Genomic DNA, 16,967 nt, shown 5'->3' with positions numbered 1-16,967 from the left:
AGACTGACACTGCAGCAGTATTTTAACAAGAACCATGTGTTGTTATGTTTACAGCCACCTTACATTCAATAAACCCAATAGAAGCCTATCACAGAATCAGAGGCAAACACAAAGAACAGTTCTTACCCTCTGGAGCAGCTTGTCTCTATAGTGTTCAACCTGTTCCTGAAAACTCTGGCCGGGCTTCTTGGGTCTCTTCCCAGACTCTAACTCATCCTGAAACTTCATCACCTTAAGCTGTGAAAATAATACTGATCATTAGATTATTTGACCTATTATAATCCAGTTAGGCAGGTGGCTGAAAATGAAATTTCCATTACATATAATCTGTATTCTTCATTCCTTCTATACAAGCTTGTGCACAGAGATACGAAATTTATTTAAACTGGATCTAAGTACCAAAACCACACACTCATCTGCAGGCACCTGCAGTTGTTTACAGACATGGTGAGAACTAAAAATAGAGGCAATTTTTTTCTGTTTTTTCTACTAAATTCTGCCCCCATCATTAGTACATTGCACCCTTGTATTTCTTGGGTCATTATCTGGGTTTTTTTTCTTTCAAAATGAAATCATGTACTGCAGGTGTCAATATATTCTTTCAACTTCTCTTGTCTATTTCAAAGTTTCCTTTGGAAACAGCCTTTTTTTCCATTTAACCCTGAAAGTTAAAATCAAATGACTGACATAATTAGGACATAAAACAATGCAGCTCCTCTTCAGGGTTGTTTGCACAGAGTGCCTGATTTGAAAGAACTGATTTTTACTAACATAATACTTTTTCATGTGCTAACAAGCTCAGCAAGCTAATTCAGTTCCCAAGTGCTGCTAAATGTAACACTAAATCTGCTGCAGTATCCCTGACAGAGCCACAAAGTTAAGCAAATGTTAGAATTTCTCCATGTGGGTTTTTGTTTTTGGTGGGTTGTTTTGGTATTGTTTTGTTTGGGGTTTTTGGTCTAGATGAACTAAAACCTTCTCCAAGTTGATTCACATCATGAAACTTCACTCACATCTCGTATCATTTGTCATTCTTTCTTCCTAGTGACAAGTCCTTGTACAAACAATCATTCAGTTTTTTTGGAGGAGAAGGTGTCTCTTTTCTGGGGAAGGAGGGAAGAGCTTTCAGGTTGCACATGTCAGCCCTCTTCCCAATGTTCATGCTCTGACCCTCCTGCACATCCTGTTCCAACACTGACATTCTACATATGAGTAGATTTTTTCAGTGCTTGACCTTTTATTTTTAGCAAACAAAGTTGTTCTCTCTCTGAAAATATTTAATTCTTCCCTACTGAAAACACACAAAGGAAAAGACTTTGCAACTGTGTCCATTTTGATTAACTGAAAGGATTCTCATTCTCCAGGTCCTCAATTCCCTAATATGAAGCAGTCACAAAATCAAACTCTACAGGTTTTTTCTTCCCTCTCAAAAATCCAGCAGACTGGATCTAATCAGCCCTTCCAATTACTGACAGAAAGGAAAGGTATCACAACCTAATCATGAGTATGTTAAGAAACACAAAACCCAAGCAAGGATAACACTACTTTGAACAAGATCCCCTTTCCCTTCAGTTACAGAGCTTATGCCAACACCACATTTTTCATTTTAGTCTCAAATATAAAGGAACAACTTGCTTTGGGGAAAAAAGACATAAAATAAAATTTTTATAAAGCACTGTTATCTCATACCACAGTAAACTTCTGTCTCCTCCCTCACTCACAGAGCCTGCTCTACCTGCAGTTGAGCATTTTTTTCTGACAATTCAGCCAATGGTAAACTGTCACCATCATTTGTCACATATCATCTTCTACAAAGGCATGTTTTTCTTCCCCCACTTTAAAAGCAGAGTTTCAAAGGCAGAAATACCTTTTGGAACCATACACTCAGTATCACTGTGTACCCCCTGTTCTGCAAAGAAATCAGGATAGCATTTCCTACCAGCACATAAACTCCAAGCTCAGCAGCTGCTCAGCACCTTCAGTACCAGAGAGCAGGAGTGCAGGGAGGCTCAGCTGATCCAGGAAGCCTCTTGGGCTGTCATGGCATGAATATGCCCATAAGATTTTAACTCTCTTTTCTCAACTAAATAACCCATATAGTTTAAAAAACAAAACAAAAAAAAAAAAAAACCACACAAAAAAAAAACCAAACCAAAAACCAACAGAAGTCCACAAAACATCTCCATCCTCATAAGATGTTTCTTTACATTTTTAGCCACAAAGCTGTGACAATCTCTGTTTAATCATATTTTGAAAGCAAGGAAGCCTAAATCTATAGGCCAAAGTAACCTGAGATGAAAATAAACTAGCAATCCAAACAACAGGCTTCACCTGATTTAATAAGCTCAACAGATGCAAAAGATGCTGATATGCATGGCACACAACCCACTGCTGGCAGCAAGTTTAAAATGGCAAGAGGAATTATTTGCATGCAGCTCCTCCAGAAACTGAGGGTGGAGTGGGGGCTGAAGGTGGTCATTAGCAGGTGCCTTGAAAAGAGAGAAAAACAGGAAAGGCTGCACTGTGCTAACAACTCACTCAACACCCCCAGACTCCAGCCATGGCAGGATCATGAGGGGAAGGTGCCTGACAGCCAACAGAAGGCTGTTACTGGATTTCTGGTTTTATTTGTTGGTGATGCTGTTGTTGTTTGCCTTGTTATACATACAAACTAGTAAACAACTGTTATTCCTTTCCCCAGAAGCAGAGCAAAGTATTTCTTTGAAAGCTTGATTTTTCCAGCAAGTCTGTAAGTAGTGGCATTTCTGCAGCTACAATATTATCAACAACAGATGACAGACATACTGACATACTCATGTAAAGTATCTCTTCTGCCACAGAGCCCTCTGGCCTGCTCAGTCACACTCTCAGGCTGCCATGTGTCTTGGAGCTAAGCATTTCCTTGCTTTTGGCTTCACGTAGAACAGAAATAGAGTCAAAGATTTAAAACAGACCAGAATCTTCTGAGTAGTCAACACCTTCAAGAAAAAACTACTATAAATTGCAAAACTATTGGTTAAACAAAAGCCAATTTGTCTCATCTGTTGTTGTTATTAAGCCACAATAAGGCCTAATAGGATATTTAATAGGGTGTCTTTATGCCATTTTGCAGTAGCCTTAAATGAGCCAGCTACAGAGACCTCCACAGACTGCAAAAACCAAAGGGTTATATTTTGTTCTAGTGATAATTCCAGATACTCCTGTGACCTGACAAAAAAATACCCAAAAGTTGAATATTCTGCACACTAAGCACCATAATCCAGAGAAAAGAAATAATGGAAACTGTATGGAACCTCTCGACAAAGGTACACACCTGTCCTTTGTGACAGGCAGGAAAATCTCTGTGGCTCTGGGTAGAAAGATGAATGGACTTTCAATAGCAATGAGAGGGCAGGGGTGTTTGGTGTGAGTCTGTGCAGGGAGGCAGTGGCAGAGCACAGCCCCAGGAGGGTGTCACAGATCCAGCCCTGCCCCCTGCAGCCGGGGTGTCAGCAGCAAGGCCCAGCAGGAACCCTCACCCCCACCCACCTCCTCCCTCAGCCCGACTCTGCTTTCGGGTGGCCGGCACAAAGGTGAGGAAAGACAGCTACTAAAAAGGACTAAAATCCTCTTTAACCCTTTTGGAAGCACCAATATGTCAGAACTTGTGATGAGCCTGCCTCCTGCTGCAGATGAAGCCTGTGCTTTGCATTTTTGTTTGGAGAAGGATTATCAAAATTTGTGCAGCAAGGTGGAGGCAGAAGTGAGATACCCTAGAGAAAGGTCCAAAGAGGACTGAGCTGCTTCATTTTGTCTGTGAGTTTACCTACACTCTAAGGGAACATGCTTAATGAACAATTTAAATAATAAATTCTCATTTTTTTCACCACTTCATAGCACTACAGTCCCTTTACAAAGAGGAATACAGTTTTTTTTACATGTCTCAGGGAGGAAGAAAGACACACAAAGCACCATAAAGACCACTCTGAAATTTGAGTTATAATATACAGCAAAGTGCCAGTCTTCCCACACTTAAAAAATGTCAAGAAATCACTGTTCTTCAGTGTTATAGGAAATGCTCTGCTCCTGCTAGGTTCAGGAAATAGAAGGATTACCAGGGGCATGAGGGAAGCAAACAAAAGGTTACTAACTTGCCTCCTCTGATGGCACCAGTCTAATGGCTGAGGCCAAAGTTTGTTTCTTACTTCACTTCTCCTTCCAGCTAACAAGCTTAATTTACTAACTGTGCCAAGAGAAAGAACTGTTGCTTTATTAATGAATTTCAAAAAAATGCATGAAAAAAAAAGTTTTCTAGCTTCCCTGGCAGTCGCTGTGTAGACTGTGCAGCTGGAGCATTAAACTTCACCAATTTTTTTGCCAAGTATTTTACACAACACTTTTTACAATGCCTATTACTTGGCATAATTATAAAAGCTTGTAATTGGTTGTTTTTTTCCTCAGCTCCTTTCCTCAAATTTAATAATAGATGTGGGTTTTGGCACGGATTGGGTACATACAAAGAAGAAACCATGAGTGTAAATGCTTTGAAGAAGTACAGGGAGTACTTTCCTGTCAATGACAAACTTGAGGAAAATTTTAAGTACTCCTACATAGTGTCTGAAATGTTCTCAAAAGCAAAAAAATTTTTCTCCTCCTCAGGCAATTCCAAAAGTCTGAAACCAAAACGGCAATTTACTTACCAAAAAGAAGAAAATGGAAGCATGCACTTGAAAAACTCAAGCATTTGCCACCTAAAATTTTTACTGACAGAATACACTGCTGAAAGAGCTTAAAAACACTTGTGCAGTGTAAAACTGACAATAGTAAAGCAAATCACTACCTAATCTGCCTCCACAACTGCCAAGATAATGTCAGCAAAACAGATACTCAGTGTGAAAGGAGCTCTTTCCATAACTGCTACAATCAATATTACAGCAACGTGAAAATTAGTTTCACTTGTACTTTCATTAGTCTGACATCATGTATTTCCTACAAAGATACTGCCACCATGAGTCAGGTCAGACATAAATCCCATTCAGCCTCTCACACTCAGAATTTATTCACTTAATATGGCTGTATATCAGGGACTATCAAACTGCTGTGCAAAGCAAGAGATTTCTAAGTGCTTAGTGAGAGTCTATCAATTTTAATAAAATCTGAATAGTTAACAAGAGGCACATTTAAGAGAAACAACATTTGTTACATTCAAAAATATTATTGGCTGAACATTTCAGAAGAATATTATGGTGCTTTGCTAATGTCTGATTTTAGCTAACTAGCACAGTACAGCATGAACAGGTAGGCAGCCACAATTCCACCTTTCAAACATTACCCAGGTAATTACCTGTCATCTGGAGATGCTACAACTGCAATAAGCATTTAGCAACTTCTTAGTATCATTTTAATGCACTGAACAGAACAATTCTGATATTCAATGTACCCCTGGGTCTGAATATTGAATACAAGCCAGGAAGTCAATTTAAAACCCGATTTTACATGGCAGTGTATGGCAGAAAGGCTTCACTGCTACCCAAAGCTCATGCTAAATTCCAGTTCTAGTTGCCTTTTCAGTCAAGCACAAGCTCAGAAGCCAGAACAACCTCAGCTGGTTAAGCTGAACAGCTACACTAACACCTGTGCTTGGAGAAAGGAGAGAATCCTGAGCCCTATGAACTGCATGCAGGACTTCAATTAGAATACCTCCAACTCATGACTACATGGGTTAGCTCTATCTACTTCTTTGATTCATGGCTGAGACAGTGAAAAGAAACACTTTTAAATGCAATAAAATACAGATACTTCAAGGCAAGAAACAGAAAAAACAAGAAAGGTACAGGACTAAGGCTACACCCAAAAGTTAATTTTCCAAGAGGAGCAAAGTGTAAGGGTATCCAAGTGATCTAAAGCTACAGTGGTACTGAAACAGAACATTTAAAAAGAACAGTCACTCTCAACAGGCAATATGCCCTGACTCTATTCTTCATTTTTTCCTTCATTATTTTAAACATCAAAACCAGGCAAGGTGAGGGTGTGAACAAACCAACCTTTACAAAAATACACCAGACTACAACAAAATCCACTATATATTATAGGACTATAACTACTGCAGAAAAAAAACCCTCCCAGCTGTATGTAGAGAACTCAGGGTGGGCTGAGAACTGGGAAGGTACAGAAGGGTGGCACAAAACACCCCATGCTCACCTCTATCTCTCGGAGTTTGGCACGCTTTTCTTCACTCATTTCTGAGTATTTGACTGATGACTTGGAGTCAGGCATCTCCTCTTTAATAGGGTTTGAATACATGTGCTGTTCTTCTGACTTAGAACTCTGTGTGTCTTCTTCATCTTCACTTTCTTCTTCTTGACTTTACAGAAAACACACAGAATTAACTGAGATGTCACAGATCTCTTAAGTATATATGAAATGTACTATTTCTCTTACTTAGTCTCTAGGATTAGTTATTAGTTTTGAAATTTGTTAAGTTAAATTATGTAAGCGTGTAGCTACAAATTAGTCTCCATCTGTGAGACAGATCTCTCATTTAATTAACTGTTGGTTTTTATGATTCACACAATTTACACTTTTCACAGAAACACAGTGCAGAAGAACTCATGAAATTTACAGTCATTAAGTACATATCTATCTCAGCTACAAAAGCAAACCCACTCCTTCAGCAGAAGCTCAAAGTGCTGTAACGGTGCTCTTCAGGGATATTAAGTTAAACAGAAGAACAATATTTACTACTTTTGCTTTTGGGAGATAACCCTGAGAGATGGCAGATACCCAAAATTATATTCCCAGGCTGGCCACTAGAGTGCTGCAGGACTCCATGCAAGGCAGGAAGTATTTACAGCATGAACAGACCCTCTCAGATGCCTGAACAGCAAAGTAAAAGAGAACTCACAACCACCTTCTGCTGGCATGGAGCCCATCAGCATCCAGTGAAACACCCCAGAACATGACTCACTGTGCTCTCTCAGCACAAGGAAGAGGTTCAGATTTATTCATATATACTTGACAAGCAAGATTTCCATACTGTTACCTTAGCTCTTATTATTTGATGCTGCATTCTCAAATCAGCATAAATTCAAAGATTATAGTTAGCAACTCTACCAAAAGATGTAATTTATCATGTTAGAAAAAAATCATGGGGGCTGAAAGCATGCTGCACTAAAATCCTGAGTTTTCTCCATTTTCTCATTTTCCTGCTTTCAAAATTTCATTTTTGATCTACTCATGTAGTAAATAACATATATATCTTATAAGGAGTTCAATAAACTCAACCTAAGACACATAACATAAGTATGCTTTCATTAGAATGAAAAAGTATTTACTTTTGAATTTCCTCCTCCTCAGATTCTTCATGTTGGTCGAAAAGCTCCCACTTAGAAGTAGTAACGGCTAAAAGAGACAGTAGGATAATTTTAACAACAAAAAAGCTGCTACTTAATCTTAAAATTAGTATTTGCAATATAATTATAGTAAGATATACATAGTATATAACATATAATAAGAATAACAGTGTGGTAAAATTTGCCAGCATCTAGCACTTAATACAGACTTATTTCACAGAAATATTCAACCACCCCATTATCAGAATATTTATGATGCACAGAGCTACTCATTCCCACTGCATATCATACTCAGTAAATCCTTCAAAAGCAGACATGTATTGGTCAGTTCGTAAAACATTATCTTTCAAACCAAGATTTAAAAAGACTGCCAGCCACATGCTCATATTTTTGTTGTTTGTTTTCAGTATTTATTCTTAATAAACTGGAAGTTACTTTTAAAGGTTGATTAGTTATTAAAGTAGAATAACCATAACAGAACACACCATTTTCCTTTTTGGTTAAAAATTCAATGAACAAGTTACAAGAGAAAATCCTACTATGTTACATGAATCCTATTAGCATTTTAATACAGATCAGCTGAAAATAATCATTACATAAGTGACATTATGCTTTCAGTTTACTTCAGAAAAGATACTTTCAGAACTAACCTTGAGCTTCCAGTTCCGATTCATCCACTGCTTCCCACTTTGAAGGGGCAACCTTAAATATAGGCTCATTCTTTTTTGAGTCTTCAGCCGTATCCACTGGTGGAGAAAGAGACACAGAAAAACAACTTAGAAAGCTTCTCAGAAGTTGAAACCAAAAAGTACTAACAGTCAGAACTAAACAATGAAATGGATTATACAATCTTAGTATTTGCAAAGTAAAGAAGCCAGGGTTTAGATCATGCTGGGTTACATCACAAACACCTCCTGTGTTTCTGAAGCAATTACTATCTCAAGACAGTAGAGCATATTGAAATTAATCAACATTTTACAAAGCTCCACGCCAGATCAATTCTGGGCTGTATTTCTAAAAACTACTCAGGAAGAAAAGATGCAAGACTGAAGAAGCAATCTGAAAGTTGAAACATTTCGTACAAGGAACTCCATCCAGATCATCATCCAGAGATTTAATTGGGACTCCATCCAGATCATCAATAGGAGCAGCATCAATAGGAATTCCATCCACATCTTCTAGTGGAGCACCATCGAGCTCTTCCTCAATGGGAGCACCATCAAGATCATCTGGTACTTCCTGAAAGCAAATAAGAAGTCATTATTTCAAGCACAAATTTATATTGCTTTTCTTCACTTCTCCAATTATCAAATAGTTTCTTTTTAAAGAAGCACTTTTATAAATACCGAAACCTCCAAAAGACCTACTTCAACAATTTTTGCTAAGCCGTATAGTTGCGTATTGTAGAGGAAATAACACAAAAATATCTTCCTTTAAAAAATTATAGGCAAAAGCTTTAATTTGTCCACAATGTACTAGAAGCTTTCCAATACCTATATTCAAAAGAAGAGCTATCTAGTTGAGGTTTAGCTCAAAATCAGTCAATCAGATAAATCATTACTTGATATGAAAGTTTCCCCAAGACCAGTAAAATGAACAACTGACACAAAGGGACCATTTAGCAGGAACACCAATTTAAGGAACACAGAAATTTTAAATACAGCTGTGTATTCTAACTTGTTAGGTACAGGCACTGTCCTTCATGTGTGTGTTCACCCTGCTTTTCCACTCCAAGAAATCAGCTTTAGTTAAATTATACTGCAGGTGTCCCTCCCACTGCTCTGAGGGGTATCTTTCCACAGAGTCACAAGGCCTGAAACTCCACTCAGAATTCAAAGACAGGTATTACAGAGCATTTCCAGCACAAAGGAAGTACCTGTCATTCTCTACTAGTCTTTGCTCTGAAACACTTTCACAATGTAACTCCACCACAGCACCTAATCTACAAGCAAGAAACACAAGAGCAGAATAAACAGTATTTGTTTCTGCAAATATGGTACACCTCTATTTAGGAGCAAGGACTTGGAAGAAAGAAAGGCTTATTCACCCTAAAAGAGAGAGCAAAAGAATCCTTGCCAGCTCTATTTTATATTAACACATTTATTCCCTGCCATCTGCAGGCATCACCCCTGAGGTCACTCACCTCTGTTTCTTTATCCTCCATGATATTTACAAGTCCCAGGAAAATATTCTGTAGTTTGATCAGAAATGGTTCTGGATAGATTGCCCAGTCTTCCCATGCTCGGAAGCATGTCATCACCCGTTGCTAGAAGCAAGAGGAAAAAATAAATGCTAAAACATTTCTATTGAGAAATTTTATGTGATGGGAAAAAGACCACAGAGAGCTACTACTGTAGGCAATTATTCTTAGGTAGTTCCATACTGAAGTATATTGTAACGATACCATACTGGGGAAGACTAGTAATTTTACAAAAATACATATACAGGAACTAAATTTTAAGTAATCTCACTTGGGTTTCATTTTCCCTTTAAATTCCTGTTACATTATCCATTTTGGCTGTTGCCAGTTCTACCCTGACAGTAAATTTCATTCTGCCCCAATGTTCAAAGCAGGTGCCTCTACCAAATGTAAGAGAAGATACCTGTTAGTAAAATAAAATAACTAAAATTAACATTGGCTTATACATATTATCGAACTTAAATTGTGTTCCTACTTTCATTTTATTCAGCCTGGAGAAGAGAAGGCTCTGGGGAGACCTTAGAGCCCCTTCCAGCACCCAAAGTCGCTAAAACACACCTGGAGAAGGATTTCTTACAAGGACAGGCAGTGACAAGAAAAGGGGGAACGGCTTTAAACAGAAAGAGGGTTGGCTTAGATTAGCTATTATCAAGAAATTATTCAGTGTGAAGGTGCTGTGGCAATGGCACAGGCTGCCCATGAAGCTGTGGCTGCCCCATCCCTGGAGTGTTCAAGGCCAGGCTGGATGGAGTTGGAGCAACCTGGTTCAATGAAAGGCATTCCTGCCCATGGCAGGGGGCTGGAACAGCAGATCTTTAAAGTCCCTTCCAAAACCAAATCATTTTATCATTTTCCTTTTTAAAAAGCATATTTGAAAAGATGTGTTTCAGTTCAAGTTTGACACACTAAATGTAACTGAAGATGTATAGGTATTAAAGAAATCTTCCTCTCTTTATCATATAATTTAAGAAAGTTTTAAAACAGCAGATAACTAAAAATTGATTCTCAATCTAGAGCAATTGAGAGCAGAAGGAGGACAACCAGGATGAAGACCTTGATTCAGACAAACTAACTGCTCTGTAAGCTATGTATTTAAAGCTTCTGACTGAAAAACAAAAAGAAAAAAGTGCAGAGACATCAGGAAGAGAAAGACAGGGGTCAAGCATGAGAAGCAGAGAGCATTTGACCTCCAAAACCACTTTCAAGTACCCATGGTCAGACTGCTTATCAGAACTCTAAAATAAAGCCAGACGCAAAAAATCAAAGTTTAGAAGTAACTTTATGCTGTTCTGCCCAGGAGCTTCTTTCCCACACTGAGCACTTGCACACAAGTTCACTTCTGAAATTGAAATACAGGTGGCCCTGAGCAGTAAGAAAGCTAGAAAGCCTTGTTTGCAATTCAAGTGATAGATTAGATACCCTCTCAACTCCACAACTGTACACCTACTGGTGCACTTCAGCTGGCAGATGCTCATTTCCTTCCTTCTCCTTTTCAAAAAGAGAAAACTTTTTGAAAATTATTCTTTTAAAAGCCTAAATAGAGACCTTGATGCCTAAGCCATCTGATAGTATGCAATCTCTTGTGCAGGAACATCTATTTATGTGACTTCTATGTCATGTAAATAACAATGAAATACATACCTTGAAATTTTCAGACTGTAAATGGCCTTGTATTGTACGGTAAGTAGCATTGAGATCAGAGAATATCTGACATAATTTTGTTTCAAAACTAGAATTAAACATATACATTTCTTTAGTTAAACTTCGTAATATATGTTTTCTGGACATACACAATTCATGAAAATACCTGGGACACAGGACTCAAAAGCACAAAGTTCTGATCCTTATAGTAGCCATGAACTGAACTATAAAGCAAATATGATTACTATATATTAAATCACCTTGGACAACAACAGAACTGTGAAGGGAGATCTTCACATCTGCTGCAGTCTCTTTATACACCCTGGAAAGATTGGAGGACGATAAAAGGAGTTTTACAACCTTAAATAAAATGAAAGAATTGTCTCAAAATTCAATCTGTATTTTAAAAAAATCTTAGTTATACTTGTATTCTAATTTATTCAGTGAGGCCCTCAATGAAAGCACAGTGAGCAACAGTTGCCCGGCTTCCCTTGAGCTTCTCACAATGTGCAAAAAATAAACCAGCACAGCACAGACACATTGCAACAGGAAACATCAATTGCAATCACTAGTTTTGTAACATGCTGAGTATTTCCCACCATGCTGCCCTAACATTAGAGACACTCCAGGAACTAGACATAAACATTGAATATGACAAAGATACTATCCCATGGACATTTTTCCTAAATTCTTCTCAGCAACTTAGAAATAAACTACATTAATATCCCTTTATAGCTTATTCAAGGTTTATGGAAAGTTACACCACACGAATTTTAATTAAAATAAATCTGCTAAAAAATGTACTTCTTTTCTTGAACTATCTGCTATACCATATCTTGAATATTATCTACAGCTCTTTCTGCCAAGAGGCACTCAGGTATTCTCACCTTTATGGAGCTCCATGCAAGGGGTCCCTTGCATAGGGTACACACATTTTTTGCATTACCAACATGCTACATCTTACACATTTTCATGCAAACAGATATAAATATCATCAGTCTGTAATAGCAGTAGCACAGAAAAGTCTGAATTTCCCACAACCACGTTTATCCAGAGATGTACATACAGAGATGAATATAAGAGGGTTTTTTTTAACAGCCAATCACCTAAAATATACTTACAATTTTCTATAGTAAGAAGCATTGGCAACTTTAGCTGAAGAGTTGTATAACACATCCGACACTAGATACAATCTTGCAATCTACAATAAAAATGATCAAATTAAGGTAAGTCCAATTTAAATTTTTCTGAAAATAAAAACATTTTCACTGAAAGAATACAAGACAGTTTCAATATCTGGAAGTACCTAATTAGAATTAGGTGTAGCACAGCTGTATTAATAAACATGTTAAGAGGCAATGATCCCCCTGTGATGCTGCAGGGCACTAACTACTGTAACATACCACCACAGCACCACAAAGGAGGATCATGGCATTCCTCTTTTAATTTTCTCATTTGAATAGATCATTTCACTCATCTTAATTTCACAGTAAGGCAGAATATTACTTACAAGCAACTTCAGAAAGAATAAAAAATATGTAACAAAATTCCACAGGAAGAGATGATACTAAAATTCAAGACCACACTTCAATATAAAATTTCAACACTACCTGAAACTTATGAAATAATGCTCGTAAATTACACATACATGCTGCTACGTGAGCTCTGCCCCCAAACGACAAGATTACAGAAAATCTCCACACCTTCTTAGGAAGAGGAGTCTTGAGGATGGACAGGGACTCTGTAATGCAGTCCACAATTTCTTCAGCAGCTTCTGCATTATTTAGACAGAAGACCATTGCATCACCAATGTCGTTCTTCCGAGGTGTTAACCCACGCAGGATTTCCTCTAGTTTGTCCCTCTGTCTGAAATACCAGCAATTTTAATGCTTTCAATATGAAATGAAAAGTACTTCTGTGAATTTCCATTTAACAATGTGTATTTTGTTTTCCCATCTTTAGGAGAACAGCAATTTTCAATATTTTTATATTCTTTTGCCTGAGTTCTTTAAGTGGTTCGTGAATTTATATGTCCATATTACATAGAGTGCAAAAAATTCTCACTCAAGTCTTGCTTACATACAGAAATTAAGGAAAAATACCTGAGAAATACTTAATTAAGCACATCAGTATCACTAATAAAGTAATTCTATTTCTGGATTTAGTTTAGGTCTAAACAAAATGGATAAATCTAAAGCGTGCAAGTCATTTCTACTACAAAATAAGAAACACTAGAGTCAGAAAGCGAGTAAATAAACAACTGCTTCACATTTTTCCTGACCTCCATATGAGAGAAATTTTTTTAAATAATCTTTTTCTAAGCCTTTCTAAAAGAAGGTATAAGAAACAAACTGTGTATTAAAACCTACAGAAGCATGACTGTTGTGGTAATTATGATGATAAGAATAAAACACAAAAAATATCCACATGTTAGTAACACATCTGTAACAACAGCAGCAAAATTAGGAAAAGCAGGTCTCTATTTCCAGTGCCACAGCCGCCCCCAGTACACTGACACTTCACAGCAAAGAACTCTGATGATCTCTCTCTTCCTGTTTATTAACAACAGCTCCCAATTTTAATTTCTGATGAACAGTATCAGTAAGTTTAAGATTACAGCAACAGTTTAGTTTGTGAGGTCCTAACAATGTTGAGAAAGATGCTACATATCCTCAGCTACAGACAGCAGCAGAAAAAGGGGAAAAACTCTCATCTTCCTAATTCCTTTCAAATGAAGGGTTCATAACATTGGAATGAAAGGTTCAGTGATGACAAAGCTAACCAAATCAAGAATGTATGAGCTACAGGTATGAGCAGAAACACTGAGGTGAAGAGACACTTACTCAGACACGTACATAATGCTATGACAAGCATGACAGCTCAGGGGATGACACCTCAGAGCTACAAACCCACAAAGGGCAAACCCAGGCAGCCCTGCTATCAAGGCAGCACCATCCATCAATGGTGGTACTTACTCTTCTTTGAGTGCACCCTTCTTGTTTGGTTCCTCCACAAATGCTTCCGTTTCTTGCTCCTCTGACATCCCATGCAAGTATGGATTCAATGGTGGTGGCCTCCAGAAGGATCCATTTTTGAACATGCGGAAATCTTCCGTCCTCCACTTGGTTGGAGCATCCCCCTGTGAAAAAAACCAGAAGTATTTTTACTTTGGTGTTATTTCACTTCACTATGCTTGAAGCTATGAACTATCATGAAAATTCTACTTGCCTGAAGAATTGAATAAAGCTTCCATCTATAATACACATGGGCTGGAGTCTGGTTTTCAAATAAAAACCTAAACCAAAGAGCAAAGAAAATACATAGAGCATATTACAAATCTTGAACTGACAAAAATTTAAAGGAAACAATAACAAAAACCCCAGCCAAACCCTGTTCAGAATCCCACCTCAGCTGCAGAGAGAACACAAGGAGCTAAAATCATGTACACACACAGCACAGTCAGGCAGAACATGTGCAACTGCTCCACACACACACACACACCCCCCATGTGCAGAGAGAAGAGCTCCCCAAAGGCACAGCACTGCTCAGAACAAAGAGGGTCAGCCAGAACAACTGTGCAACCTCACAGCAAAGCAGAAGAATCATCAGTGCAGACACTACAGGAGCAGCTGCAGCCTCAGCACAAGTGATGCAGGAGTTTGCAGTTGCACAGTGAGGTCATCAAATACTAAATGACTTGAAGTTTTCCACCAGTAAATTGTCTGGCAGAGCACTGGCAACATCTGATGGAGGATGTGGGGAACAAGCAGCCCATTTTTAACGGCCAGGATATTTTCACCTGCATACCTTCTCACTTTACATATAAAAATCAAAATGAAGCACTTCAAATTTACTGCAAACAAAACACTGCTAAAAAGTCATTTAACATTTCCCTCAAAACCTTTTCTGAGAGACTGCACTTCACAAGAAATTTAGAAACTGGTCCTTTTGTATTCCATTAAGGACAAGTGCTCAAAATTCTCAAAACTTCCCTATGTCAGCTGAAGTTTAATTCTATTTTAATTGACATACAAGAAAAATTACTCCCAGCTCTTGCTAAAGGTTACAAAATAGGCTCCAGGAAGAGTAGACCTCACATTGAGTTTTTCTGTTTGGGGGAGGAGGGGGATTTTTTCTTTTTTTAGAACATATGCTACTGCTTCAACTGACTGTGAATCCCTCAAAAGACTATGTGTTAAATGGCATTTATTAAAATATATAGAAATTTATTACATAGTGAGTGTACTAATGTACTTATTTGTATGTACACATTAGTAACAATTGGAATAAAAGTGTGTTCTGCCTTATAAAAGGATTGTACAGCCATAGGTGTGATTTGTAAAGTTTGCATCTGCACACAAAGATACACCCAGCAGAAGTCAGTCTTATTAGCATTTAGAGAATGCAGAGTATTAACAGCAGTGAAACCAGCTGGAGTTATTTGCAAGGGAAGCAATGCAATAAGCACCTGAACATTGGGTTGTTGATTTCTCGGTTCATGATCATGGCTTCGAACATGGGCCCTTCCCGAACCACAAACTCTATCATTCGATGGATCAAAGCGAGCAAATTCCTACAACAACAACACAGTTAAAGAAAAATTGATTCAGACCTAACACTATATAAAACTACACTCCACCTAAGATACTACAACTGTGCAGGAGATTATTTTGCTGTATTGTTAAGAAATCTGCATAAAAGATAAGGCAACATGGAACATATTATAGCTTTGCATCACAGACACGGGCATTCTAAAAACCAAACCATGCCTAGCAGTGGTGGAGTAAGAATTTAAGAGACCTTCCTGAATTTCCATGTCTTAGCCTACAACCATGTCTTGCTTAGCAGAAACCTGACACACAAATATGGGCACCTGAGCACCAAACTACAATTAGCTATCAAAAACTAAGCCCTCCTCTACATTGTCTAGAAGTAAGACTGAAGTGTTAGCTGAAGTTCCACAGGGGAACAAGTGGCTGCATATTCTGCTCAAAATAAAACACACATGCTTCTAAATGAGCAATACAATCTGAATTCAGCTTTCAAACTATTCAAGTATGAAAGGAAAAGCAAATAGCCTTCTTGATGCAAAACAGGGCAATGTATTTATTAAATTTAGATCTTATCTTTTTGGTCAAGACTCGATTACTGGCATAGAACAAAACTGTCCATTCTTTTGTGTCATAGCATCCCATGTTCCCTCCCTCAGACACACAACAGAACTAAATCACAATTAAAAAAAAATAAAAATCTGTATTCCTTCATTCAGCACTACATCCTGAGACAGGCAAGAAGTGGATGTGAAGTGCACATTTTTCAATGCAGAGTCACTTCTAACCATGCTAACAGGAGACAGTCAGAAAAGCTTTATCAAAAACAGTGATAGCCAGTTTCCACCCCTTTGGGGTTTTGTGGAAACAGTGTCCTGAGTTTTTAAAATAGATTACCTACATATGCCAAAAGCTTCACAGCACGTGTCCTTTGAATGTGATGCAAGCCCAAAAAAATACCGATTTTTGCATTTTTAAATTTCTTTTCTTAGATGCAACAAATGAATATTGGATTTTTACATGTAATTAATTAGATTTCCATATAGCAATTTTTAAATGACTAAAATTCCATAAATTTTACATTGTAAAGTTGCAGAATTTTCTATTACTTCTTAGCAGTGAAGTGACTATTTTCTACCATGAGTATTCCAAGTTCTGCCACAGATATAATGCACTAGATCAAAAAAAATCAACTTAAAAATAGTAATAATAGAATAGTAATAGAATCCTACCCCAGCCATCTGC

The 16,967-nt window shown here is 37.7% G+C and overlaps 1 protein-coding gene across 11 annotated transcripts in view; it reads right to left on the bottom strand.

Moving 5' to 3' along the window:
* Nucleotides 1-16,967, bottom strand: part of U2SURP (U2 snRNP associated SURP domain containing) — a 49,169-nt gene that overhangs the window by 5,210 nt on the left and 26,992 nt on the right. For all 11 annotated transcript variants that reach the window (XM_074547129.1, XM_074547130.1, XM_074547127.1 and 8 more), the window contains 12 exons: nt 15,641-15,745; nt 14,401-14,467; nt 14,148-14,311; nt 12,876-13,038; nt 12,294-12,373; nt 11,173-11,260; nt 9,475-9,597; nt 8,414-8,570; nt 7,982-8,077; nt 7,314-7,380; nt 6,181-6,343; nt 127-237 (listed from right to left, as the gene is read on the bottom strand). In XM_074547129.1, coding sequence (XP_074403230.1) covers nt 127-237; nt 6,181-6,343; nt 7,314-7,380; nt 7,982-8,077; nt 8,414-8,570; nt 9,475-9,597; nt 11,173-11,260; nt 12,294-12,373; nt 12,876-13,038; nt 14,148-14,311; nt 14,401-14,467; nt 15,641-15,745 — 1,384 coding nt within the window. The remainder of the gene's footprint in view (nt 1-126; nt 238-6,180; nt 6,344-7,313; nt 7,381-7,981; nt 8,078-8,413; nt 8,571-9,474; nt 9,598-11,172; nt 11,261-12,293; nt 12,374-12,875; nt 13,039-14,147; nt 14,312-14,400; nt 14,468-15,640; nt 15,746-16,967) is intronic.

The sequence above is a fragment of the Zonotrichia albicollis genome, chromosome 9 (genome assembly GCF_047830755.1).
Source record: "Zonotrichia albicollis isolate bZonAlb1 chromosome 9, bZonAlb1.hap1, whole genome shotgun sequence".
Lineage (NCBI taxonomy): Eukaryota > Metazoa > Chordata > Aves > Passeriformes > Passerellidae > Zonotrichia > Zonotrichia albicollis.
This window is presented reverse-complemented; position numbering and strand designations above follow the sequence as displayed.